Genomic DNA, 27,694 nt, shown 5'->3' on the forward strand with positions numbered 1-27,694 from the left:
GTGTCCAATGGATCTATTATTAGTTATACTCACATTTAAGTACTGCACAGCTTTCTTCCTTGTGTGGGTTATATGGATATGTTTGAAAAAAATAGGAACATCAGGTACTTACAGATTAAACTAACCTGTACTGGCAGTGCTGTGGGATTTTTCTTCTCTACCAGTAAGTAGCAAATGCTGAAATTCTGCTGCTAGTTAACAAAAACACAAATTGTATTAAACTGAGGAGTTCAACCCATAGTTTAAAAGTCAATGTGCATTTAATTTCCTCAGAGTCTGATAGTAATACACTGAAAAATTTCCCTAATTTTAAAAGAATTTATGTTACACTGACTATTAAATTTAGAGTGACTCTATGAAAATGAGCTAGTAACACTGAATATCTCTTGGACATATCTCAATTTTAACAAACTGTATTCTAATGTGAATTGTGCTGGAAATAATTGGTTACCCAAAAAAAGGGGTGGCATATATGTTAAATGTTTTCTAAATTTAATATGTAGACACACCCCTATGGAGGTAATCATTCAATTTTCATAAAACTTAAGATTTTTAATTTTAAAAACATGCGCTAAAAAGCAAATTCTATTACTTTTTAAAGTAATTAGCAAGCTTGTTTCAATATAGGAAGCTCGGTTCAATAAACAGACATCCCACATTTGTGCTTCAAACTTGTGATTTTTGTTTTTGTACCAGGGATCGAACTCAGGACCTTGCGCTTCTGAGGCAGTCGCAGTGCCACTGAGCTAAATCCCCAGCCCTCAAACTTGTAAAATTGTAACTCTTCTTTTGTGTAACCAGCCTGGAAATGATACTGAAAAAAAATTTTTTTTTCCCCTTTGCAGTACTGGGGATCAAACCCAGCCCTGTGCACTGAGCTACATCTCCAGCCCACCCTTCCCTTTTTTCTATTTTCAGGTAGAATCTTAGTAAGTTGTCCAGGCTGGGTAAAAGAGGCCTAAGATTACAAGCATATACCACTACACCCAGGTGGTACTGCAAATTTTCTTAATACACTGTTGAACTATTTAGAAATAAAACATTAATACCTACAGCAAAATGTGAAGTGAAAAGTCAAAACCCAAACAGCAGGAACACTAACATTCATTATATCTAAGTTTTTTTTAATAAACACTATACAAACTACCTCTTCCAAACAATCATTGGTTTGTGTATATTTTTTCCCAGGAGCAGGAATCAAACTCAGGACCTTATGCTTGCCAGGCAGGCTCGGCACCACTGAGCCACATCTCTGGCCCTGGCCCTGATTTATGTATAATAAATTAGGGAAAGAGTTTACATTCTTCTTTTGTTGGTGCTGGGGATTTAATCCAGGGCCTTGCCAATGAAACCAGTGAGCTACACCCCCAGTTTCATTCTCGATTTTTACTCAAATTGGACATCAATAAATTTTATTGTCAGTTCCTCAAATTTAACAAAAGGTGAAGACAGATTCTTTAACCACGATAACAGTTAAAAACAAAACAAATATCCACCGTAGAGAGGTGGCAAATACTGATGAAGAACTTCACCATTTTATAAGCATAGTATGTAATGCCTGATGAAACACACAGCACATAAAATTGTGCCATATCATATTACACACTGTATGACAACGGGTGGAATACAAGCAGTAAATTAAGACACTGTGTCTCTTCTGTAGCTAATTTTATCAAAATGAAAAACAAATTTTCATATACCTTCTAAAGAGCCTAACCAAGAACGTTTTCATTGAATGGGCCAGTCTGATTTATTATAGTGTTCAACTTGCTTCAAATAGAGAATAAATAGTTTGAATTAACTTTAATGACTTTTTTTTTTTTTTTTTGGAAACAGGGTCTCACTATGCAATTCAGGCTGGCCGGCCTTGAACTCATTATGAGCCCAGGTGGGCCTTGAACTCATGGAGATCCTCTTGCCTCAGGCTCCCATAAAGACCTCTTTTAGAGGCTGTAGAATTCCACCTTAATATTATTTCAACATTCCTCTTAGTATAATACATTTTTCCAAGAAAATACAAGAGATTAACTCTAACAGATTTGAAGAAAATGAAAAACTCTAGTACCTTTTAGGACCAAATATGCAAGAAAACACAGAGCTAGGAAAAAACACTGCTTATTAAAAGTAATTCTGCTTGAGGGGGGAATGGGACAAAATAAAGTTTATTATTTTTTCTTAAAAAGGGCCAAGGATTTAGCTCAGTGGCGCCAGTGCCTGCCTGGCAAGTGCAAGGTCCTGAGTTCTACCCACAGTTCCACAAAAAAAAGCAATTCTGAGCACTACCTTTTGAAAATGCATTTTCTAGCAAAGAAGCAAAGTTAGAACATTTACAAAGATGAATGCTGTAAGGACTAACCACCTGGAAAACTTCACCCAATAAAAAATGTACAATTATCATGTATCAAGAAATTGACATCATACCCCCCCCCCAAAAGTTGAACTTCAAAAAACCACTATTGGAAAAAGGTGGATATATTCAAAAGGGGGTCAAACTTAAGCCCTGCTTTCCTCAATTCCTATGCATTCATTTGACTTAGATTGATATAAGGATTCCTAAGAGCTTAAGACATTCTATTTATAAAAATTTAGCATTAATTACAAAATTATAAATATCCACTTATGAATCGCTATATACAACATTGTTAGAGTAATGTTGTTTTTTTGGAGACAGGATCTCATTACGTAGCCCAAGATGGCCTCAAACTTGTGGTCCTCCTGCCTCAGCCTCCCAAGCGCTGGGATTACAGGCATGCGCCACCACACCTGGCAGTGCTTCTTATTTTACTAGGAAATAGCACAGAAGTAAGATGATTTCTTTACTATAAAATCAAAAGATTGTTAAAATGATCTGTTGACAGAAAACAAAATACTGAGAAAGGGTTAAAAAAGAGAAGAGTTAACTCTCACTGTCATGAGATAGAGAATCAGAGTTATGTTTACTTACAAAAATCTGCCCTATAGTCCAGTCTCCTAAATGAATCTCCTTTTAGAAGACTTTTCCATGAAAGTTCAGTAACAGGAAAAAAATGAACTTAATTTTGGGAGAATGTTCAAAAATTACTTAGTTCTACGTAGGCAAATACCTTTAAAAAAGGACATACCAGATTTATAAAAATGTAGGGTACACATTTAATGTATTTATCCTCTAACCAATACACCAGAGTGTTGTGTCTGCTTTTATGAGTTTACTTAAAGAAAATTTTACCTGACTTCAATATTTTCACCAAATTTTACCAGTAGACATTATAGACACCTGAAAATCTTGTAACTGTCAAAAAACTATTTGGTTACAGAATTACAGAGATATCAAAGGATACATAGTTTTCTTCTGGGGTGGGTGGGTTGCTAGGGATCAAACCCCAAGACTTTGCATATGTCAGGCAAGTGCCCTACTAAGCTACAACTGGAGCCCCAAAGGATACATTTTCAATTAGTTATTACCACCTTCAACAAACTGTGCCATTAGTAAATCCCACCCCTCCCAAGGACCTATTTCAATTTTTTTTTTTTTTTTAATGTTTTTGAAGACAGGGTTTCCCCATGTAGCTCAAGCCGGCCTTGAACTCACAGCAATTCTCTTGCCTCAGCCTTCTGAGTGCTGAGATTAAGGCATGTGCCACCATGCTTGGCTAAAATTAGGTCAAGGGAGCTTGGAGAGATTTCAGTTTATTGGAGAATGGTGGGTATAATATAGCAGATCTCCAATTAAGAGTCTTAAAAAAATATGAAATTACTAAGTTATTCAATATTCCAGTGGGATATTTTGCATGGAAGCAAGAAAACGTGTTTTTATCAAAAGCCTATGTCCTAAAATAGGTCAAAATTTGGAATCCTTTAGTGAATTTTTTATAGCCCAATGAATATCCTATAATACCAGGTTTGCTAGATACTGTATGCGATTAAGTGTCCAGAGTAAAATGACAGCTAGAGTGGTGGCTTAAACACATGGGAAAAAAAATCCAGATTTACATTTTGGCCTCTCTTCCAATTCCCTCTTTATTCCTTACAACAGAAACACATACAACTATTCTGACCAAATAAATCTTAGAAACAAATGTGGATTCTATTCATGTATGCATTTTGCATTGAAACACTGGTCAGTAAAGTTGGAAATGAACCTCAAAGAAATTCATTTCAAAACCAGTTTAGCACATTATAAAAGTAACTCCGTCACATGATCCAATTTCAGTCTAGCTACCTGAAATTTAGTAATTTATGCATGTTGACAGGTATGCAAAACTCATACCACCTTTTTATTGTAACAGGCGTGTAGCCTATACCCATCCAAACCACAAAATCACACAAAGATAGCACCTTCCCACTCTTCATAGGGCTCTACATTAACATTTGCTCTAATGTGGTGAGGATGTTTGAAAATATTAAAAATCACACGCATTTCCAGATGACCTTTTCAACCCTGATGTTCAATGCGTAAGTTCAAGAGTAAGAATACAGATTTCAGTACCCTATGTCATTTCCAGTAATTATTTATCCTTAAAAGTTAAATTTAAGTTTCAGAAGAAAATAACCAGTAAGATTTTCCTAGAAGTAAAAAATTTGTACATTTAATGCCTCCAAATCAAGAATAGCAAATATTTACTAAGGTTCAATATAGTAAAATAAGCTTTACTGAAGCTATTGAATATATAACATAAATTAAATTACTTTAAATGTTTAACACCACAGTCAAACATGAATATTAATATAGAGCCTTCTCTGCCAAAAGAATATAAAAATCCTAAATTTAATTAAATTTAGGGGCCTTCACCAAACTTGCTGCAAGTTTGGGGACATAAATATCCAACAGCCATAAAGCTGTGAAAGCCCCTATAAGGAATAAAATAAATCCCACTTGCCTCAGACTGAACAGGGCAACACTGAGACTCAGCCTCAGCCTGTCCTATGGCAGGGCTATAGGAAGAAGAAAATTTTAATTTTAGAAAAACATTACCCAATTAATTTAAAAGACATGCATTAAAAAAATTTTTAAATCCCAATGATCAAGCAAACAAAGGAAAAAGAGCAGCTCCTTTTGTCTACTACAATTCCACTCTTTGCTTTTTTGGGGGGGGAGGGGCATTTCCCCCTAAATAAATTTAAAATACGTTCATTCTGTAACTTGATCAGTGGAATAGGTATTTTCCCCACATCTAACAGCAAATGTGTGAGAAATTACTAAAATACAATGTATTCAAATCATATAATTCTAGCAGCCACTGGAAAGCTGATCCTCATCTGCTGGTCCTGTTATTATCACTAGTAGTAAAACCTTTTATAGAAACTAGTGCCAGACAAAATATTTGTTTCTGCTTTTTAAATATGGTAACAGGAGTGGACAGAAGGTACATCCAAAGCTGCCAGCCCTATTAATATTATAAATTCCTTAATTATGGCAACCACAAGTACCTGCCTGAACATATCAAATCCCAAAAGTAGTTTTGTGTGAGGACAACTAGAATGCACTTTGATTGAACTCCGCATATCACCTAGGAAGCATAAAGCAAAGTAGAAGAGTAACTCAAACATAATTTTATCCACTCCTGATTCAATCACCTTATAGACCCCAGAAGCACTTAGGTAAAAAGATATTTTCTAGAAGCTTAATTAGCCGTGGGTGCATGCAAAATTTACAGTTTAGTCCGTGGGTGCATGCAAAATTTACAGTTTAAATATACTAAATGGGCTTCTGAGCTATATAGCTAAAAAACACAAGATCATGTACCATGTATAACACTTTCATTTTAATAAGAATCCCATCCTTACTAAAGCTATTTTCTCCCTTCAGACCTCAGAGAGCAATAAACATCCATGAAATACTGGCCTTTGTATAAAATGCAAATAAAGCTTTGTATGATTTTTGAAAAAGGTCTACCAACGCTTCTGAATTTTGCTGATAAGATTGGACATGAAATTTTTGAGACAGCTGGTAAAGGAGAACATTTTCTACTTAATTATGCCATCTTAACCTTAAATGTTAAGTATTTTCTCGTTTTTTGTGTTTTTAAGACAGGGTCTCACTATGTAGTTCAGGCTGGCCTCAAACTCATAGTGATCCTCCTGTCTCAGCCTCTGAAGTGCTTAACCTTAAAGACTTTCAAAACAGGGTTTTGTTTTTCTTTCAGTATGCGAAGTATGATGCCAAGTCTTAAGTGTGCACATATTCCAAAATTAGTTAGGCAGGCACATTCAATGAAAGAAGCATTTGAGGCATTGTTGCTGGGAGAAGGAAATATTCTTCGTGATATATGTTTTCTTTTTCAAACAGTGGAATATTTTACATTTCAATAGTACCATATCACAAGAGCTATAAAATCATTGGAGCAAAATAAAATACAAACTCTTGCAATGTAATATTTTGTCAATATAATTCCCTAAAGTTGCTGGGGATTTAGCTCAGTGGTGCCAGTGCCTGCCTCACAAGCCCAAGGTCCTGAGTTTGATCCCCAGTACCAAAACATAATAATAATTCCCTAAAGTTAAAGCTTTTTCCCTTAAAACTTCAAAAAATAGTAAAAGAATTCAGATTGCACTTTGTATCAATACCTTCAGGTAAGTTATTATATTACCATTTTCTTAGTCATAACTTTATACTGAAAAAACTTGAGCTCATATTGATATTTGCATAGAATATTTGATAATAATCATGAAACTACTCTAGGAAAATTAAAAGATTAGAAAAAGAAATGCCCCCAAATAGGTCAACAACAGCTATTATTGTAAGTGACTTGCAAAAGCAGTCATTTTTACAGAAAAGTTCTCTATAGGAACATAGTAATACTCAAAATTTCCAAGGATGAACAATTTAACAGTAAAGCCATCTAGGCTTAATAACAAAAGGTACCTACTGGAATGAGCAATGTAACCTTCCAGGAATGTAGTAAAAGTTGCCAATCTATCTGTTAGCCAACAAACTACCCTAACAGAGTCACATTTACATTCTCAGCATACGCAGACTACTACTCAGCAACCAACTACTACCAGCACAAGAAACTATTACTGCATGCACCTAAGCCTCTAGAATTTTGTACCTGAAAAGCTTCTGAGGTCCATGCAGTACTTAGGTTTCAAAAATAATCAGAAGGAAATGAATGAGTCTGGCACTAGGTTCTAAATATCTCAGCAGGAAGGAAAAAATATTAAGGTTTACATTTTAAAATACTATGACATCTGAGGACATCAAAGGGTGTGAAAATGTGATACATAAAGATTTCATACCCATCAAGTAATGAATGATTCACATGTATCTAAGTTTTTTAACTTAAAGTATTAACATACAATTCTATGTATATAGTTGTTTAAAATATGCAGCTACGAAACAATCTACAGTTCGAAGACAAAACCCAATGATTTCTCAAAACTGCATTGGTAACTGAGTTTTATTTTGTGGACATCTACTGTGGCATGCATGTGTATAAACCTTTCAGGCAGCGGTCCACAGATGGGTTATGAATAAAAAGGCATAAATTTTTCTTTTATTTTATTACAATGAAGTTTAACAGTACAGAAAAAGTCACATGACCTTGTTGGGTCAGATTTCTTAAACCCTGCAACATGAGGAACTCTAAATACATTAAATATTGTTACACATTCAGACTTCCAATGTACAGGTTACTTGGAAATAGTTACAGCCCTCACCAAGCTAGGTTGGGGACATGAAGTCCAACAGCATCTGAAATGCTGTGAAGGCATAACTTTACAAATAGCAATGTAAGCTTACAGAACTTGCCTTTATTAAGGTGGTATGTTCATGTAATTCCAGCGCCTTCACAATTTAACGAACCAAATTTACTATACTTCACTTCTAAAAACCTAGATGAAACATGAAAAAGAAGCCATACAGTATAAATTGCAACCTCAGGAAAAGTTCCTGCTTTATTATTCCAAATAAATTTTCCCATGTAAAATAAATGTCCAATAGTTCCTGGTATGTGGGAAGATAATGTTTGTTAAAGTCACAATGAAGCCTTATTGACGGAAGCTTGGCTATATAAACAGCACAAGTTGAGAAAAGGTTTAATCTCCAAACCTATTAGACTGGATGAAGCAAGATCAGTAACGGCCACCTTGCGACATTACAGGAGGTCTCATTCCCATTGGAGGTCGAGGAGGCCCACCTTGGTAAGGGGGCACCATCGGCGGTCCCTGCCCATATGGTGGCATAGCACCAGGAAGGTAACCTGGCATGCCTTGATGATGACCACCATACTGACCTAAAAAATATTTCAAACACAAAAAAATAGAATGAGTTGGTATATGAATTGTACTATAATTGCAATGTGCTTTTCAGATAAATCTAACATTTTATATGTATGTATACTCAGAAAATCCACTAAATACAATAAACCAAAAAAGAGGAATACCATGAGGTGGCATTGGAGGTCTCATTCCTTGCTGCTGTGGGATGCCTGGCTGTGGTGGCATCATACCTCCAATGGGTCCAACTGGTGGGTTACCGATTGGGGCCTGTCCTGGTCGAGGAAGATTACGCTGGTATTTAGGTAACTGTGCCCTTCTCTCTTCCTATAAATAAAAGTAAACACAATGTGAAATACACAAATGCAGGCAGATTAATTAAGCATAAAGGCAAGCATCTGAAATCTCATTTATACAGTAACTTGAAAAAAAATTTGCACTTCTCAAGTAATTATTTTTGCTCCTTAAAAACCAGCCCAACTATTTAAAATCTCTATCCCTTAAGAAAATCTCTCCTTTTTTTGGTTTTGTTCTGTTTGTTGAGACAGAGTCTCACTCTGTGGCCCAGGCAGCAGATCTCAAACTTGTGGAGATCCTCTTGCCTCAGCCTTTTCAGCACTGAGATTATAGCTATGTGATATTGCATATCAGTACCACCTATACTGTACAGGTTTAGTATATCCACCTATGGTTACACTTCAGGTAAGGCTAACAATTTTACAGGATTTACTACAATGGACCCTCAAGTTACAATTGGCCTGACATATGAACAACTTAATTAAGTTAACCCAAGTTACCTGAAGTAACTTCATTTGCCAAAAAAGGTCATTTTAATAAACTGTAATTTTTGAAAACTTTTTTTATTAGTTTAGAAAGCCTCTTATTTTTCAACAAAGGGGATTTTGTACATATAACGGGTTATTTAGTTTAACTCTGGCAAAAACAATTTTTATATTTTGAGATGTTTGTATACCATTCAGTATAAAAGCATCATATGCATATTAGCCAATAATTTAACAGTAGGGCACATTTGAGACTGCTTGGTACTGAAGTATACTTAAATATACAAGTCAAGAATCCAGGCTCTTGGTATCAAAGTGGGGTTAGGGCCATATTAAATGTATATCTAGATTCATATTTGAAGCTTATAATGTATTTTTCTCTTAGTACTGCTAGTGAATGAAGAAAATCTCGTAAGGTAACCAAATGAGAAGGAAAAGAATGAAAAAGTGAAAAACAAAGGAAACAAAAGATGGGATGTGAAAAGAACTCGTCTGGTAATAACTCTTATTCGTGACAGGATATATAGCATGACTTATTGAAAACATGTCCCAAGTTTCTGAAATCCTGCTCTGCTCCCCAAATCAGTATCTTGGTTGATATTTCAGTTTTAAAAGAGTCAATCTTTCGAAGTTGTTTATCTTTAGAGGGCAGCATTAGAAGAAATCAGTAGGGCTAATCCCTAAGAAAACTACCGCTTCTTGATTTTTTTACAATTTTTAAAATCTTTTTAGTTAACTTTCTAATGTAAATACAAATTTAAACCTAGACCTAATATAGTTTTCCCCTTTTTCGCAAGTGATGTCACAAATCAATGTAAAATCAAAGATCAGGGTAAAATCAAAGATCAGATCCCAAATGGTCAGTGGGTAAAAATAATCCAAAGTGTTCTGAGGGATGAGTTAGCATGCAATAAGTTCCGTGGCTCGTGGTGTATTCTGGGCAGATTCTGTCTGTGTGCTGCAGAGCTGACACGGAGCCTGGGACGTCACTCGACCTCACTACTGGAATCAGTGTTTTCATCTTAGCGGAAACTTTCAATTGCTTAACTGTGTATTTGAGGATTAGTTTATGTTCTACATCATTTAGGTTGTATTATGATGTATGTAGAAACAGTAACCTGTGAACTATGCCTTTCCATAACTTTTAAAAAATATATGTATCTTGCCAGGGATTTAGCTTAGTGGTGCCGCCGCCTGCCTCGCAAGCGCAAGGTCCCGAGTTCGATCCCCGGTACCATAAATAAATAAATATCTAAATGAATGCAATGTGCATATTTTTTAAAGCAACTGCAAACTATTGCACCTTTTGCTAATGCCTCTATTTACTTGCTTTAACATAATGAATGAGCCAATGAACTTCTGTGTCCTGTGGAAAATGTATAAATGTTATGATATTGCTCTTAGATGTTATGCTAATTGTTAAATTACAAATAAACAGTATTTTAAGTATAAGTTAACCCAAGTTAATTCATGTCTTTTATTATCTATTGTGTGTACCCAGGTAAACATCCAGATCTCAGCTGCATTAACTTACAACCAACTTGAGTTACAACCAGCCCCTGGGAACTGATCAAGTTTGAGTTCCTAAGTCAAGGGTCCACTGTATTTCAACAAGAAACTATACAAGTATTATTATCAAATTCTGGCAATTTTTTTTTTTTGTACCAGGGATCGAACTCGGGACCTTGCACTTCCAACGCAAGCAGCAGCACCACTGAGCTAAATCCCTGGCCCCTCAAATTCTAAGTAGTAACTTTGTGTCAAAATAAATTCCTGGGCCAGGGATGTAGGTCAGCAGCAGAGCGCCAGCCGGGCAAAAGCAAGGTCCTGAGTTCGATCCCCAGTACTGAGGAACAAAAAAAAATTCCTTCATAGGGGCTTGAAGGGACCTACAGGCTCTCTCATATTTGTTTAAAATATTATGAAAAGATAAAATCTGTGGTTTTCTGAGACAGAGTCTCACTATGTAACTCAAGCTGGCTTCAAACCCATCTTAGCTGCCCATCTTATCTGTCCTCTTCTAGCTCCTTACTCAGTGCTGAGATTACAGGCATGCACCACCACACTCACATAAAAACGATTTTTTTAGGAGAACCCAACTTACTATCTTCTATTAGAAATAAGAAAGGCGGGCCGGGGATTTAGCTCAGTGGTTTCGCTGCCTGCTGCACAAGTGCAAGGACCCGAGTTCGATCCCCAGTACCAAAAAAAGAAAAAAAAGAAAAAAAAAAAAAAGAAAAGAAATAAGAAAGGCGTCTAAGACACTTTATTATTTTTATTCATAATTATTTTATTATGGTTATTAAAATCAGAATGGTAAAACCACTTGGGAAGTATTAAATCATCCTAAAACCATCTGAGTACGAATTAACTATTTTCAAATGGACATGGTACTACAAGGGTTTTCAATGAAATGCTGCTGGTAAAAAACTGAAAACGACTTACCAGTGATATATCCTCATCTGGATGGATCAACTTACTGGTTGCACTGGTGGTTGTAAGTGTAGCAGGCTTACTTGTTATTGAAGCTGCTGGTTTTGCTGCAGTACTATTTGTAGTACTAGTGGTTGAAGCTGTAGACTGTGTATAAGCAGGGAATGTAGGTTTTGGGGGTTCTGTAGTTGTGGCAGGGGTACTATTTAAGGGCTTGAAATCTGTACCAACAGGTCCTTGAACAGCTGCCTGAGCCTGTAAAATACAATCTTTTATCAACAAAACCTCAAAACCCAAAGCTGTGTTTATCTATGAGCAAATTAACTTAAAGAAAAAGGACACAAATATATTAAAGGACCAAACTTTAAATTAAAATTAATGGATGAGAAATGCTCCACAAAATTCAAGATAACTCATAAGAATATCAGAAGATGATGCATTAAAGTCACATTACAGAGAACAAGACTTAGGTAACTTTTCAGATGTCTTCTAGCTCCTCACCCAAAACTTAATCTATCATGCTTTGTACTTAACTATTCCAGATTGCTGAAATACAGTACATTAGAATCTAATGTGATCTATTTCTACTAGTCTATACAGTTGCTTAAAGTAATTAATCTAAAAAGCAACTAAAAAGTTAAAAACTACAAAATATGAGAATTTGGATAAACTCTGTTTACTTAGTATGAAAAATTAGTACCAATGGCAACATATTAAAGATAGGACCTTAAATCTTTTTTTTGTAAAAGTATTCTTTATATGATACCTTCCAAATTAGCAATGGCTAGATGATCATGGACAAAAGGGTAAACTTAGCAGGCTCTTTCAAGTTAAAAAGTTACCAGTAACAAATGTTACTTTTCATTATACCAAACATCTAAAATATTGATTAGGTCAACTTTAGAACCAAATGCACAGAATTAAATTTCCTTATATTGAATATGATGCATTAAAGAGCATAAATCAAAATTAGCTTAATCATGCATCAGGATAACCACTGGATACTATAAGGCATTTACTGCTTACATGCTTTTAACCCTTTAGAACCAAAGGAGTCTGGGGTTCTTTTAAGTTTTTTTTTTTTGGTATGAATACAAATTTCATATACAATTTGATTTATTAATACCATTGATTTTACTCAAGAAAATTATATACTTTAAAGAAAAGATTTAGTTTTTATGTAGGGTCCAAAGGGTTAATTTATAAAGCCATTTTAACAATTTTAAACTGCAACTTCCTGCGTACTTGTGCTGTGCTAGGAAACAGAGCTTTAGAAGATGCAGACAGACTTTCTGAATTGGATGAAGCTGTACTTGAGCTTGTTACAGGTGTCCCCATCTGTAGCATAAAAGAAAGGAAACAATGAAAAGTCTCCAAACAAATGGGTGAAAATAAGCCATGTGGCAGACTTTTTAGTATAGATTGGATCTTTGTAAATGCAAAATTTTATGCAGTCAAATGTCATTTTAAGAGACAGGCAAGTAATGCATTTACAATAAACAAAGTAAAAGTATGAGCCTCAAAAAAAATTTAAAATTCTCTATCAATAAACCTAGTTAACCATAGTTTCTTTTCTAAAAACTAATGTGTTCTGCACTGTAATATTTCAAGAATACTTTAAACTAAGGATGCTGTAATACTGCAATTTCAATTCTGCTTCGACTACAAAACAACTTTAGCTAAAAATTTAACATTTGTAATTAACAAAATCCCTACCCACCACAAAAGCTTAATATGCTTAAAAAGCAATTAAAAGTAATGCTTTTAACTTATTACCTTCAAGCAGAAAAAAAACTAAACACCTAAGGAATAATCTAAAAAAAATAATAAACACATACCCTGATCTTAAATGCATCTACATTAATTCTAAATGAAACTTTTAAAAAAAGTGCATCCTAGACATAATAGATGCATCTTCCACTTACATTTTAGAGTAAGTTTTTTGTTTTGTTGGGGTGTTTTTTGGTACTGGGGATCGAACTTGGGTCCTTGCGCTTGTGCAGCAGGCAGCGAAACCAATGAGCTAAATCCCCGGCCCCTTAAAGTTTTGAAAGTTTGGAAGACCACTAGAAAAAATGTGACTAGATCAAAAGCCATTAAATAATGCCCAAGAAGAGTGCAGCACTTTAACTTATCATGGTTCTAGATGAGAGCCCCAAAGACGATGTGCTAAGGTCTTACAAACTTTCATCTTGGCCTCTGCCCTCCATTCACATTCTAACAGGCAAAAGAGGATCTCTAAACATTACCATCTATTTAAGTCTCCAGAGATTCAATTTGCATTTTTAACTATGGACAAGGATAAAGAATCTACAACCATGAAAAACATAACATACTGTTTTTGACTCCATTCAATTTTTCAAGAGTAGAAGAAATTAAGATATGTAAACACAAAAAAGAATAGCCACTTTTTGCTATATTTAATCAAATTAAATTTTTTATTGAAAGAAACTGACCTGGGATAATTTCAAAGATTTCCATAAAACAATTACACTTAACCTTTAAATTTTAGGGAACTCCTTTTCAGCCATTTTACCTTACCTGTCCAGCACTGGGGAAAAGAGGCTTAGTAACTGGAGGCTGCGGAGCAGGTACTGTTGCTGTTGGTGCAGGTGGTCTATTAAGAATACCTGGTGCTGAAACAGCCTGTGCTTGAGTCATCGGAGGAATTCCAGGACGTGGAACAGGGGGAGGCATACCTGCAGAAGGAAAAGGGGAGGGGGCGGTGCTATGTGAAACATTTAGCTCAACAAGAATGCTTCCACACTAACTGCTCAACAACTATGAAAGAACTTAGGCATTTGTCCTTTGTAACAATTTCACCTCAAACTTTTCCTTCGTTAGCATTTCAGGATTTTAACCACTTGCCCCTACATATGACCAAAATAGTAATTAAGCTGACTGCTAATATTCATCTGGCCAACTTCTTAAAATATAGAATTATTTCAGTCATCTACCAGCCAGATGTCTTTAATATTCCTTAGATAAGAAAATTATTTCAATACACCAGACTTTTAAATATTCCCTGAACTCCAACAGTAAAAACTTTCATAAATCACAGCATACATTACACGTAAAAATCTTTCCAGCATTATTCCTTGGAATATTTTATTTATTTTTTTTTTTGGTAGGGGGATCAAACTGAGGACCTTGCACTTGCCAGGCAGGCACGGTGCCACTGAACTAAATCCCCAGCCCTCCTTTAAATATTTTAAACAAATTATCCTAAAACCCACTTTGATTCTTTAAAATTTCTCATTAACCTTTACTCACTTCTTTATCAAGTGAAGACTGAGTATTTTTTTTTTTTAAGTACTGGGGATTGAACTCGGCTCCTTGCGCTTGAGCAGCAGGCAGCAAAACCACTAAGCTAAATACCCAGCCTCAACACTGATTATTCTTTATTCTTTTAAATGCCTACAGTTTACAATAATATCCACAGACTATGTGTTATGAATTAATGGCTTCACAGTAGTAACTCAAATTTTGCTGTCTTCTCCTGTGTCCTTTCATATCAACTACCATGTGTACTTTTAAATATTCTATGGACTGCAAACTGAATGTGTACTGTGCTGAGGCAAAGCAATCAATTGTGCACCTCATGTAGCACACTTACTTGGTTAACAAATCCCTTTCCTCACTGCACCTCCTACTTTATTAAGTCAAGAACTACCAAGTGTGGTGGCACACACCTGTAATCCCAGCACTCAATAGGCTGAGGCAGGAGGATTGCCTCAAATTCAAAGCCAGCGTGAACTACATAGCAAGACCCTGTCTCCAAAAGCAAAAAAAAAAAAAATCTCAAAAGTGCAAGGTACTGAGTTCAATCCCCGGTATCAAAAAAAAAAAAAAGTCAAGAACTTCATTTCCCAGGTTCATCACAGCTACAAGGTCTGGACTTAAGGGGAAAGTTATTTCGGCACTTAGTAAAATTACTCTAAAAACTGCTATCGACACCCCTTCATGTCTGAGTCATAACTATTAACTGACATTTCTAAGGAAGAAAAGCTTAAACTTTGCAAAGGAAAAAGGAAAAAAAGCATGGGTTCCTGACATCAAGTCATATAATTAACTGCTTTTCTTTTTGAGACAGTCAAATCACTATACTGTTTAATAATCTGTTGGATCTCACCATGACTTTTCTAAAAACAATTCCTCAGAGAAACATTCCTTTAAGTACACTATCACTGCACAGGCTTTGTGAGTAACTGATTCCTTGCCATCTTTTTTTTCAGTATTTCACATCTTAAAAAAAAAAAGTCTACCTTAACATTTTTCCCATTAATACTACTATTTCTTTTTTTGATACTGGAAAGTGAATCCAGGACCTTCATATTGAGAAGGTCCTTTATTTTGACATAGAGTCTCACTAAGTGGCTAAATTTCCCCGGCTAGTCTCAAACTGAAGATTCTCCTGCCTTGGAAGTAGCTGGGATTACAGGCACGCACTACTGCATCCAGTCAAATTTATTTTAAGAAGAAAATTATAAAAAAATAAAAAATAAAAAAAAGAAGAAAATTATTTAGCATTTCTTACCTGGTGGCATACCAGGCATGAGAGGTGGTATTCCTGGTCCAGGTGGCATCATTCCACCCATTGGCATCATTCTATTAGAAAGCAAATTTCAAGAAACAATAGTTAATTAACAGCATAAATCATTAAGAAAGTATTTTGGCTAAAGCCTGAAACAACACAAGAGACTTGACCTCTAATACTAATAAATCAACCCACCATACACTACAATAATCCTATCAAAATCCAACCTTTTTGTTGACAAAAGTAAAAATCACTTAGGACTTAATTTAATATGCACAGAGTATCTTAAATGTGTAATTGAGAAGCAAAAATGACCCTCTGTCCCACTTGGAAAATATTCACACTCAGTATAAATTAAACAGAAGAAATTTTTTTTTTTGGTACCGGGGATCGAACTCAGGCCCTTGCGCTTTCACAGCAGGCAGCGAAACCACTGAGCTAAATCCCCGGCAGAAATTTCTTATTTTAGAGTTGTCAGGTTTTTCCAAAAGAAAATATTGAATATACTGTACACTGAAGAACTTCTGTTTTGGAGAAGCAAGTAAACACTACCACCAAAATTAAAGATGCTCAAAAGCAAACTCACACTGCCTTTTTTATTTTGAATAACCACTTAACACTACACCGTTACTCATTTAGAAACTCATATTTACTTTTTCTCCTAAAAATAGCCCATCTTCAACTACCAGTGTCCAATTAACTTAAAAAGATTAAATTACAGTTTATAGAGCCAGGCTTGGTGGCACATGCCTATAATTCCAGCACTTGGGAGCCTGAGACAGGAGGAACACAGCAAGATCAAGGCCAGCCTGGAATGCATAAGTGTTCAAGCCCAGCCTAAACTGCACAGCAAGATTCTGTCTCCAAAATCCAAAAAAATACCCCATGTCCAAAAAACAAGAATAAAAACACTATAAAACCAAGTCTGTCAACTCAATTTAGGACTTTTTATTTGGTTGGTGCCAAGGAATAAACCCAGGTAAGCTCCATTCCTGGCCCATCAACTGTCAAGCCCATTTAAGACTTTTATCAAAAGTTTAACCTCTATATATAGATTCTAATCAGAAAAAAAATCAGTTACATTTTATAACAAAGTATGTATTCTGGCATAATATATATTCTTTCTTAAATATTAACTATTATCAAGTCCCATTACTTTTAGAATTGTGGAGAAAATAGCTGTACATTTTGAAAATACTTATTTAATAATAGTCTATTTCCTCACAAATGTTTTAATTTCATCCTCTAAAGAGACCTGTGTCAGCCTGAAAATTTCAGAAGTTTTAGTAAGGAAGATCAGAAAATTTCTGAAGTCAATTGAATAGATATCATTCAACACACACAAAAAATGACATTATGATTATACCTCCTGAATTACATTATGAATGAGATGCTTACATGTTTTCACCGCAAAATGACTGGGTGTATTTTCTCTGATGATGCAATCTGTGAAAATGTATGACAAAATCAAAATCTAACTGTGACTTTCAAAATACAGTGGGAAAGTGTATTGAATACCTCTCACATCCAACAATATCTAAGTAAAAGTGACAGGCATGAGGACCTTGGAAATTCATTTCAGTTTTTGATGCTTTGACAATTATTTACAGTTTCCTTCCTATCGTAACTACAAAGTGTCACAAATAGTCTGCATCTTTAAAAACTCTAACCTACAACCAACTACTTAATTATAGTAAATGAAATTGAAGCGGATGGCTGCCTGCGTACACGGTAAAACCCAAATTCTCCTCTTCAGAGGCAAATTTATACCTTAAATGTATTGACTGACCCCTCACTAGACAAGTCTAAGACTTTCAGACCCCATATCTTCTAGAAGCAAAAATTGCAAAATAATATTTAATTCATATAACATCCAAGTTGAAAAAGATCATTATTCAGAATAAACTAACTGAAAGTGTTCTTACCCAGGTGGCATGCCTGGCATAACTGGTGGCATTCCTGGCATTAGAGGAGGAACACCTGGCATTAACGGAGGTATGCCTACAAACAAGAATTTCAACAACAAAAAATCAGTATTAAGGAGTTGGAAGAAAGTAATAACTCTACACCTTATCAACAAAATCCTACACCTGATCTTAGCCAAAAGAGAAGCAATTATCAACAAAATCCTAAGAATGCTCGATTGTAAGAAACTTATGCTACCTGGAGGCATTCCTGGTGCTCCTGGAACAGGTGGCAGACCTGGCTGCGCTATTGGGGGGATATAACCTTGCTGAGGCTGAACAGGCTGTGGCTGAAATGAAGTTGAGGCTGCAGATTCATCATCATCATATTCATCAGAATCATCTTGTTGCTTCTTTTTTTGACTTTCTGCTAAGAGAGTTTTAATTAATATTTCCATAGGTGAAAAAAAATTGAAAATCAAACATATTTAGGACAGTCAACATTTTTAAAAATTCACTTAATATTATTTTCTAAAAGAGGCATGGTGGTACATGTTTGTAACCCCAACAACCTGGGAGGACAAGAGGGGAGGACTGCAAATTCAAGTTCAGGCTGGGTACCTTAATGACCCTGTCTCAAAATTAAAAATAAGTCTGGGGAAATAAAAATAAAAATAAAGTAAAGAGTTTTCCAGCACGGTCTCAAGCACAAACTGTTTGGGCCAGAGATTTAGCTCAGTGGTTTCGGTGCCTGCTAAGCAAGCACAAGGACCCAAGTTCGATCCCCAGTACCAAAAAAAAAAAGTCTGGGGATACAGTTTAATTCCCGGAGTTCAATCCTCAGTACTGTAAAAAAGCAAAAATCTATTTTCTCCTCTTCAAATATTCCTTTGCTCTACATTAAGCAAGGTCAACTTTTCCCTATCCTATAAAGGCAAAAATGATGACCCTAAGTCAGTTTTAAACAGCTTTCCATTCCACCACAAAAGGTAAACTGTGACATTGAGGTCTGACCTCTCTGTAAAGTTTTTCAAAACAAACAAAAATAACTGCACGTGGGCCAAGGATTTAGCTCAGTGGCACTGCGCCTGCCTCAAAAGCGTAAGGTCCTGAGTTTGATCCTCGATTCTAAAAAAAAAAAAAAAAAAAAAAAACCACACAAAACCTGCATGTTATTATAGCTTCTACCATCTAGATAGTGCATGGTTTTGAATTCCAAGTCAAACAGTAATACTAAGCATAAAACATAAAAGATCCCAGCACTTGGAAGGATGAGGAATAAGGTTCACAAGTCAAGGTCAGCCTGAACTACATAGGAAGAGCCTGCCCCCTCACCAAAAAAAACTAAAACAAAAAATGAGAATTCTGGGCTGCAGATTTAGCTCAGTGGTTCTGCCACCTGCCTCGAAAGTGCAAGGTCCTGAGTTCGATCCCGGGTACCAAAAAAAAAAAAATTAGAATTCTGAAATCTATCACCTACCATTCAATTTATACTTGGTAATAGTAACACTCTAACAAAGGGAAGCTGTATTTTTACAAAAATACATCTTTAAGAGTTTACCTTGTGTTTTCTGTTCAAGAAGTCGTCGTCTTTCGTCCATGTCTTTTTCTGGAATGCCTTCCATCCCATATATTTCCAATTCTATGTCTGTTCTCCCAGGTATTGCATTTGGTACAGCATCTATTGTCTCTTTATGAACCTAACATTAAAAAGCAAAACTTTCATTAGATGAACACAAGTGTCTCATAAACTTTTTTTTTTTTTAGTACCAGGGATTGAACTCAGGACCTTGTTCTTGCAAGGCAGGCATGGCACCAGTGAGCTAATCCCCAGCCCTCATGAACTTTTAATACGGAATTTCAAATTACTCAAACAGTAAAATGATCAACAAATGGATCTATAGTGAATACTATCTAGATTCAATCCTTTGTTTTGCCACTTAATGGCTTTGACACTGGGCAAGTCACTTGCCCTCCAAAGCAGAGTTTATTCCATCTTCAGTGTAGCTAACTTTTAGTGTTATTTTTAGGATTACGCACTATCTAGGAAAAACACCTGGTAGAATGTCTAACAGACTAGTAAGGACTCAAAAGTCTCTCAACTTTACCTGTAATCTTAACTGGTTGAATTATTAGCAATAAGTAAGTGTTCCTACCCAAATCAGAGAAGTTTCAAGTCTGAATAAAGATTATGAAAACTTTACTTTGCAATGCTGGGGATGGAACTCGGGGCCTTACACATGCTAAGCCAAGTGCTCTGCCACTGAGTCACCTAATCTTCATAAAAGATCATGTTTTCAGCAGGGGATGTAGCTCAGTGGCAGAGCACTTACATGGCAATATCCTTGTCGTCTTGGTTTCTTCAGCAAATCTACTTAGACTATCAGATGTCAAAATATTTAGCCTAGACTACTGGTCATCTGCAAACTTGCTCTAGAAATGCAAATACTCAGGCCCCACAACAGCATTCTGTATTTTTTGTTTTGCAGTACTAGAAATTGAACCTAAGGCCTTTGCACCAAGCTCCTTCCCAGCCTGTTCTTTATTTTTTATTTTCAGACAAGATCTCACTAAGACACTAAATTGCCCAGGATAGGTGCGAACTTGCCTCATCATTTCAAGAGCCTTGATTATAGGCATGTTACCACCACAACCAAGCACTGTGTCTTTAATAAGCTCTCCTGATGATTCTGATATAAACCCAAGCTTGAGAACTGATTTAGAAGGGGCAATTATTTGCCCAAGCAATAGGTTTTCCTTCTTCTTAAAACATTTTCATGTTTTTTGAAGTACTGAACCTTAAACCCAGGGAGCATTAAGCTACATCACCAGCTCTTTTTTTTATTTTGATACATGATCTTGCTAAATTGAACAGGCTGGGCTTAAACTTGCGATCCTCCTACCCCAGCCTTTGAAGCAGCTGGATCTTGAGTATCACCACACGTGGTTTTTCTTGCTATTCTTTTTTTTTTTTTTTTTTTGGTACTGGGGATCGAACTTGGGTCCTTGTGCTTGAGGGGCAAGCGGTGGAACCACTGAGCTAAATCCCCAGCCCTTTCTTGCTATTCTTGATACATGCAATGAAGCAATGAGGCTGAGGCAGAAGGACTGCCATAAGTTCAAGGCTTGCCTGGACTACAAAGTAAGTTCAAAACCAGCCTAAATTGTAGAACAAGATCCTATCTCCCAAAAAAGGCAATGATAAATGTAAAGTTGCTGGGAAGAAAAATTATGGATCTACTTAAAATCCTCCATTATACTTCAACCAGAATAGATTCCTTAGGACATTATTATTATTACTATTATTTATTTATTTAATTTTGGGGGGGGTACCAGGGATTGAACTCGGGACCTTGGGCTTGCAAGGCAAGCACTGGAACCGCTGAGCTAAAATCCCCAGCCCCTCTTAGGACATTATCAAGCAGAAGTTACCAGATCTTTACTAAAAGGACAGAAGATGCCTTAAGATTTCTCATCTATAAATCTGGAATACTTATGACTTAAATGCCAGCCCTATCTCACAGGTTGCTGTGAAATACAAGCACTGAGTCAATTAAAACCGTTACTAATAGGGCTGGGATGTAACTCAGTAGACACTTGTCTAGTCTAGCATGCACGAAGCTACTTCCTATTTTCTCTTTAAAGCAGTCCAACCAACTTTCACCCTTAATGACCTCCACTTTAATTCATTCTCAGGGCTGGGGGTGTAACTCAGTGGAAGAGGACTTGTCTAGACTCCACAAACCCGAGTTCAATCAATTACCAGCATATACACATGAACACACCCACACAAACACAAGCCAACCAGAACTTGACTCAGTTAAGTAACTCATTCTTAGCCCAATGTGGTGGTGCATGACCATAATCCCAGCACTCTAGAGGCTGAGACAGGAGGATCACCACAGGTTCAAGGCCAGCCTGGATAACATAGCTAGACCATGTCTCAAAAACCACCACACACATTAAAAAATAACCTCATTCTTTTTGGGTTTTTTTGTTTGTTTTGGAATAACCTCATTCTTTAAAAGGTGGGGGACACAGCTCAGTTTGAAGCTTCTGTGCTCAATCTCCACAACAGTCATTGCAAACAGCTGGCTTCCAGGCTATGACTCTTGGTTTCAAACACCTTTCAATCTCCTTGGATGTTTCCCTTTAATCCATTTTCTGACCTCTAACTGTTGGGAGCGGCCCAGTACAGAGTGTCCTTGCACCTCTTTCCTATTCACCTTATACTCCCGAGGAAAGTACTTTTATTATCAGGGCTTAACTTAGCTACTTTATATATCCCAAATTTATATCTCTAGTTCCACTTTCTTCAAATTCCAGACCCTATATCCACCCACTTACATAAAATCTCCATCAGGACAACAGACTTTGTCAAATGTAACACAGGGCCGGGGATTTAGCTCAGTGGTTCCGGCGTCTGCCTCGAAACCGCAAGGTCCTGAGTTCCATCCCCAGTACCAAAAATAAATAAATAAGTCAAAAGTAACACAAAATTACCCCGTGGTCCTCATCACTAATTCTATTCTTCCTGCAGCTTTTCATAGTACATGGGAAGTCATTTTTCATACTGTTCACAACACCTTGAGGTCCTAACCCCTCACAACCATCTACTCTACCAGCAAATTTTGGTTTGTCACCAGGACCTTTTGCCTGGAATATTCCAAGTCTCCTAACTAGTCTCCCTGTAATCTGCACTCTAACTCCAACCCTCCAGCCAGAATCCTTTAAAACACAAAAATAAATAAATAAACCACACAACTAAACCAGAGCATGATGCATCTCTACTCAAATCCATTTCATTCAGAATTAAAAAAAACTAAAGTAGCACAGCACTGCCCTCTCCTTCAATACAGATGAATCCTCACGTGAGGGCCTTTAATTTACTGCACCCTAGAAATAGTTCTTTCTCATTCAGGTCTCTTCTCAATTGCATATCATCTACTCATTCAGGAATTTCCTATATGTGGCCTTCTCTACACCTATTTTAGTTTTCTCTACCACTTATCACCTTAAGACACACTTTATATATAGGTTAGTCCCTCCACAATACAAATCTAAACTCTACAATGGCAGAGACTTGTTTATTCACTGCTGAATACATATTACCTAAAACAGTGTCTAGCACAGTGCAATTCCATAGGCATTTTCTGTAATTGATAGAAATGTTCTATATCTACTTTTATCAACAGTCATCTATCAGCCCCATGTGGAAATTAAGTACTGGAAATGTGACTAGTAAAATCACAGAAAACCACATTTTTAATTATTAAATAGCCACATGAAACTTGTGCCTGGTGCAGTAAACAGCCATTGGTCTAATATATAAACAGAAAGTAAATTATTACAATAAAACCACCAAGTGAAGGAGAGCTATATAAATTTATTCATTTATTTCTGTGGCGTGGGGATCTAACTCAGGGCCTTGTGCATCCTAGGCAAACTCTACCACTAAGTCAATTTCCTATTCCTTATATAAATTTATGGGGAAGCAATGTCTCCCTGCCTCCCACCAAAGTAGTTTCCAACGTGTAAGGATCTACTCATCTCATATTTCTCTAAGGTCTAACTTAGGACAAATTCAACCAGCTCTAAAACTAGCAAAAGCAGAAGTAAGGTTGAATGTGTTATTCGATTGTTTACAATTTTTTTTCAAAGATCTAACTATGTCATAGTAAAAGGAATCAAGAATCCTTGAAATTATTACATCAAGCATAATGCTTCCATTCCAAAAGGGGCAAAAGGAATAAACTGTGGAATAAGCCTAGCCCCAAGCAAGATTATAACAAATAACTCCTTCAGTGGCAATGAATAATGGCAGCTAATTACATGTTAATTCTTATGGCCAGACTGCCCATGAGACTTAAATCATTCTTTCTCTCTAGGTATTCAGAGGAGATATTTTATGATCTGAACCTGTCACCAATCTAACTTAGAATAAAAAATATTAGCGATAATTAAAAGATAAATACCAACAAACTCTCTCTTCAAAGGGAAGCTATGTGCATTTGCCTGTAATCCCAGCACTCTGGAAGTGTGAGGCAAGAGGATAGAGGGCAGCCTGGTCAATCTGGGAAAACTGGGGGAGGGGGGCCCTCAGTAGTGGATAATGTTTATCACGTGTGAGGTCCTGGGTTCAATCCTCAACACCACCAAAAATCAGTAACAAAAAGAACAGCTTTGGATTTTTTAAAGTAGGTCGGCTATCTTATCTACTGCAAAACAAAATAACTACAATTATCAAAGACAAATTCAAGATTTATGTCATTTTCAAAACACAATAGGACAAAATATTGAGAAAATACTTACCTGCATGCAATGAATAGCTAAACCAGGTCCCGTATACAATTTCTTATGGCATATATGGCATTTAAAATGCTTTGCTTTTTGATGCTGTATAAGAATCTTCTCATCATCAAAATCTCTATTACAATACCTAATCAACATTGTTAAGGTTCAAAAGTAGCACAATGCAAATTTCCAATAATGAATGCCATTACATTGTATACCCAAAATGTACCAATGATTAGAATGAATAATCGATAATGTAAAATAGGAAGAAAAGGTCCAAAGGGGTAGGGGTAATGGGAGGGGCAGGGGAAAGGAAAGAAGGGAAAGGAAAAATGATGAGAAATGGAAAAAATGGAAATAAAGTCTTTGTAAATAGGGAAGGGTGGAGGGCGTGAAGGGAGAGCTAGGAATGGGGAAAAAATAAGAACCAAGATGCATTATGTAAAGGTACAATTCCCAATGAGAAATGTAATTGTGTTGTATACCTACAATTCATCAATAAAAGAATTTAATACAAATAAATAAATAAATAAATAAAACAAAAGTAACACAATGACACTGTCCATAAGAACACAATTTGTACAAGCTGGGCAGTTGTGTGAACCTCTAGTCCCAGCTAGTTAGGAAGCTGAGATGAGAGAATTGCTTGAGCCTAGGACCGTGAAGTAGCCTTAGCAACACACATTTTTTATTTAAAAAAGAAAAGAAAAGGGGCTGGGGATTTAGCTCAGTGGTTCCGCTGCCAGCCTTGCAAGCACAAGGATCCGAGTTCGATCCCCGGTACCAAAAAAAAAAAAGAAAAATTATGATATGAGAACAGGAGTAACATTAAAACATGACAACAGCTAAAACCAAACTGTACTTCATGATCTACTCTTGCTGTTTATTATACAACTAGTGATTACACACACCATGTAATTTCCTAGCAGCCCATCTCTCTTCAGCACACCCGAACACACCTCAGTAACTGGCAATACACTTTTGTAAAATTCTTAACACAAATGTTACATGAAACTTTTCTCATATTTTGACACATACAAATGCACACGGAAAAGCTTCCTTGTTAAGAAGCCCCCAAATTTATGTTCTAAAATTAACTTTGGCCAGACAGGGTACTGCAGGCCTGTAATCCCAGCTCTCAGAAGCCAGATAGATCAAAGCGAGTTCGAGGTTAGCCTGAGCTACACAGTAAATTCAAGGCCAGCCTGAACTGCACAATGAGACCATGTCTCAAAAAAATAGAAAAAAAATAAAATTAACTTCATGGTGAATAAAGTTGCTTACAATTTCGTATGAATGATGTTGGGGAATGAACTTAAGTCATGAGTTCAATCCACAATACGGAGAATTTTCGCCTCATACTCACATTTTCCTACAAGCACATTACAAAATCAGTGACCGATTTTAAGGCATTTTTAAACTCGTTTTTAAAACTTCGGTTCTGCAACAAGCCGTTTTTAGGCAAAAGCCAGTAAATTAATTTTTTAAAAGTACGTTAAGCCTTCCAGGAAAAGTATTACAAGGATGCACATTTTAGTACGGGTTTTCTTTTCTGAAAAGTATTTTTCCGTCCTACAAAGTTAGGTTAATAGATATAAGAAACTCCACCCTGTCAGAAAAAGCCTCGTGAAGACTAAGGCACCTCTGGGTGAGACTTGGAAGCTAGGTCTCCGCCAAACGCCAGGGGCAAAAAATGGTTAAAACTCAGGGTTGACTAAGCCGAGCTTTTACTGAACCACCGATTCGACAAAACACCGCCAAGTGTGAGACGAACTCCAAAATATCTTTCGCAATCCTCCCGGGAATCAATTAGCATACTGCCCGAGAAGAAAGTCCCTTTGTTGAATCGTCACCAAAACAGAGGAAGGCCTCAGACAACGCTGCCCTTGGTGAAGGGGTCCCGGCCTCCTCCCAGTCGGCCACCTCGCCCCGCACAAGATCCCCGAGTCACCGAGTCCCCATCCCACAATGGCCACAGCCTCTCGCCCTAGGGACCCCTTATTCCTAGAATCCTCCCTAAATCCTATCCCAGCCACCAAGCCACTCACACCAAGGACTCGATCCCAGACACTCCCCACCACAGGCCAAACCCAGGCCTCCCAGTCCCAAGTCCTCAACCGCCGGCACGCTCGGCAGTTGGCCTCGACTTCAAAACGACAAAGGATATCAGCACCACGGCTTCAGCTGCTTCTTCTTCTTCCGTCCCATAACTGCACCCTACCGACAAAAAGGCGAAAAGAAACAGCAAAACTGAGGCGAAAAATCGCTCACTTTTCCGAAACAACGGTCACCAACGCGTCCCACAGGAAGCAGACACAAAATGGCCGACGCCCTCGTTTGCGCTCCGCCTCCCGTCAGGCACTGCGGCAGGAGGCGGGGCTGGGTAGGGACGTCACGTGACTCGGACCCCCGCCCCTGAGTGGGTGGAGATGTGTGGCCGGGGAGGGTCGGCGGCCGACATCTTGTGGGCTTCTGTGGTTCCTGCTCTGAGTAGGTGTACTTGCTAGTTCCCGTTTTTTTCGTAAGGCGGGCCCCACAGCGTTGATACGCCAAGGCGCACGCGAATTAGAAAGGAAAAAAAAATTACTAAAGTAATTAAAGGCAAATTACAAATAAAGAATAATTGAGAGGGCGCCTGATTTGTAAATTAATACAATTTTTTTTTTTTTTTTGGTACCGGGGATCGAACTCGGGACCTTGCGCGGCCGGCGCCAGAACCACTGAGTTAAATCCCCGGCCCCACAATTTTTAAATATCTCAGTGTTGATTATGTGCCTACTGCTTGCTAAGGCAAAGAAGTCATAGTCTGTGCTTTGTAGCATACAAAGTAGTGACCGAAGAGTAAAGGACCCAATGTGGTCAGTGGGGCGACAGCGATGGGGGAAACCGAGGTGCCGTGGGGTCTAAAATACCTGCTTCACTGGTCTTAGGGATGTCAGGAAAGGTCTGAATGCTCAGTGGGTATCTCACTAGCCAGGCAAAAGGAACAAGATTTTGATGATATTTAGTATTATTGCGTCTTGAGACAGGGTCTATGTAGTTCAGGATGGCCTTGAACACTATATGCCTCATCCAGGCTTCAGCGATCTTCCTGACTCAGCCTCCAGAATGCTGGGATAACAGGCAGGCGTACATCAAGGGCTAAAAAAATACAAGACTCTGGGGGTAGGGAAATGAAAAAACTATTGTAGGACCGGAGAAAAGCAAAGGTGCTTTTTAAAGACATAATCCTAGGGAAGCTGGCAAAAGCAAGTGGGAACATGCCTGTAATTCCAGCACTTGTGAAGCAGAGGCAGGAGGATCAGCTCGAGTTTGAGGCCAGCCTGGGCTGCATAGTGAGTTAAAGGACAGCCTTAATTAACTTCATAGCAGGGCCCTGTCTCAAAAAACAAAAAAATAAAAATAAAAAAGAATAATGCATCCAGAGGTGGTCTAGATTCCAGTGCTTGTGCTCCTATTCTGTCAGTGCCATTGCCTAGCTGCATGAATTTGGACACATCACTTGGCAACATCATCTGGAACAGAGTTTGGCATTTAGCTGGTAGTATGAA

General features: G+C 37.2%; 1 protein-coding gene across 10 annotated transcripts; it reads right to left on the bottom strand.

Annotated features, from left to right (window-relative positions):
- Znf207 (zinc finger protein 207) lies at positions 1-26,494 on the bottom strand. 10 transcript variants are annotated; one of them, XR_015443165.1, is made up of 15 exons: positions 26,311-26,494; positions 24,162-24,288; positions 19,411-19,549; positions 18,109-18,279; positions 17,871-17,946; positions 17,344-17,391; positions 15,946-16,016; positions 13,950-14,107; positions 12,654-12,746; positions 11,421-11,663; positions 8,361-8,520; positions 8,027-8,210; positions 7,727-7,809; positions 4,857-4,911; positions 1-188 (listed from the first exon to the last, which is right to left on the bottom strand). XR_015443165.1 is itself a non-coding variant. In XM_013067760.3 (13 exons), exons 1-12 carry the CDS (start codon positions 26,349-26,351, stop codon positions 8,050-8,052), a joined length of 1,488 nt encoding a protein of 495 aa, XP_012923214.1. In that variant the 5' UTR covers positions 26,352-26,494; the 3' UTR covers positions 7,629-7,809; positions 8,027-8,049. The 10 variants fall into 10 exon arrangements, 8 of the variants coding, with proteins under 8 accessions (XP_012923215.1, XP_004870652.1, XP_012923216.1 ...); XR_015443164.1 differs by having other exon boundaries at positions 4-191; XM_013067760.3 differs by lacking the exons at positions 1-188; positions 4,857-4,911 and having other exon boundaries at positions 7,629-7,809.
- Between the last annotated feature and the right edge of the window lie 1,200 nt (positions 26,495-27,694).

The sequence above is a fragment of the Heterocephalus glaber genome, unplaced genomic scaffold, assembly GCF_053883595.1.
Source record: "Heterocephalus glaber isolate CG9 unplaced genomic scaffold, H.glaber_assembly_v1.0 deba00001564, whole genome shotgun sequence".
Lineage (NCBI taxonomy): Eukaryota > Metazoa > Chordata > Mammalia > Rodentia > Bathyergidae > Heterocephalus > Heterocephalus glaber.

Coding starts and splice junctions, on each gene's coding strand:
- Znf207 (XM_004870595.4), bottom strand. CDS start 26,351: ATGGGACGGAAGAAGAAGAAGCAGCTGAAGCCGTGGTGCTG. Junction 24,289..26,310: donor CAGCTGAAGCCGTGGTGCTG/ATATCCTTTGTC, acceptor AATGTTGATTAG/GTATTGTAATAGAGATTTTG. Junction 8,211..8,360: donor ACCTCCAATGCCACCTCATG/GTATTCCTCTTT, acceptor AATATTTTTTAG/GTCAGTATGGTGGTCATCAT.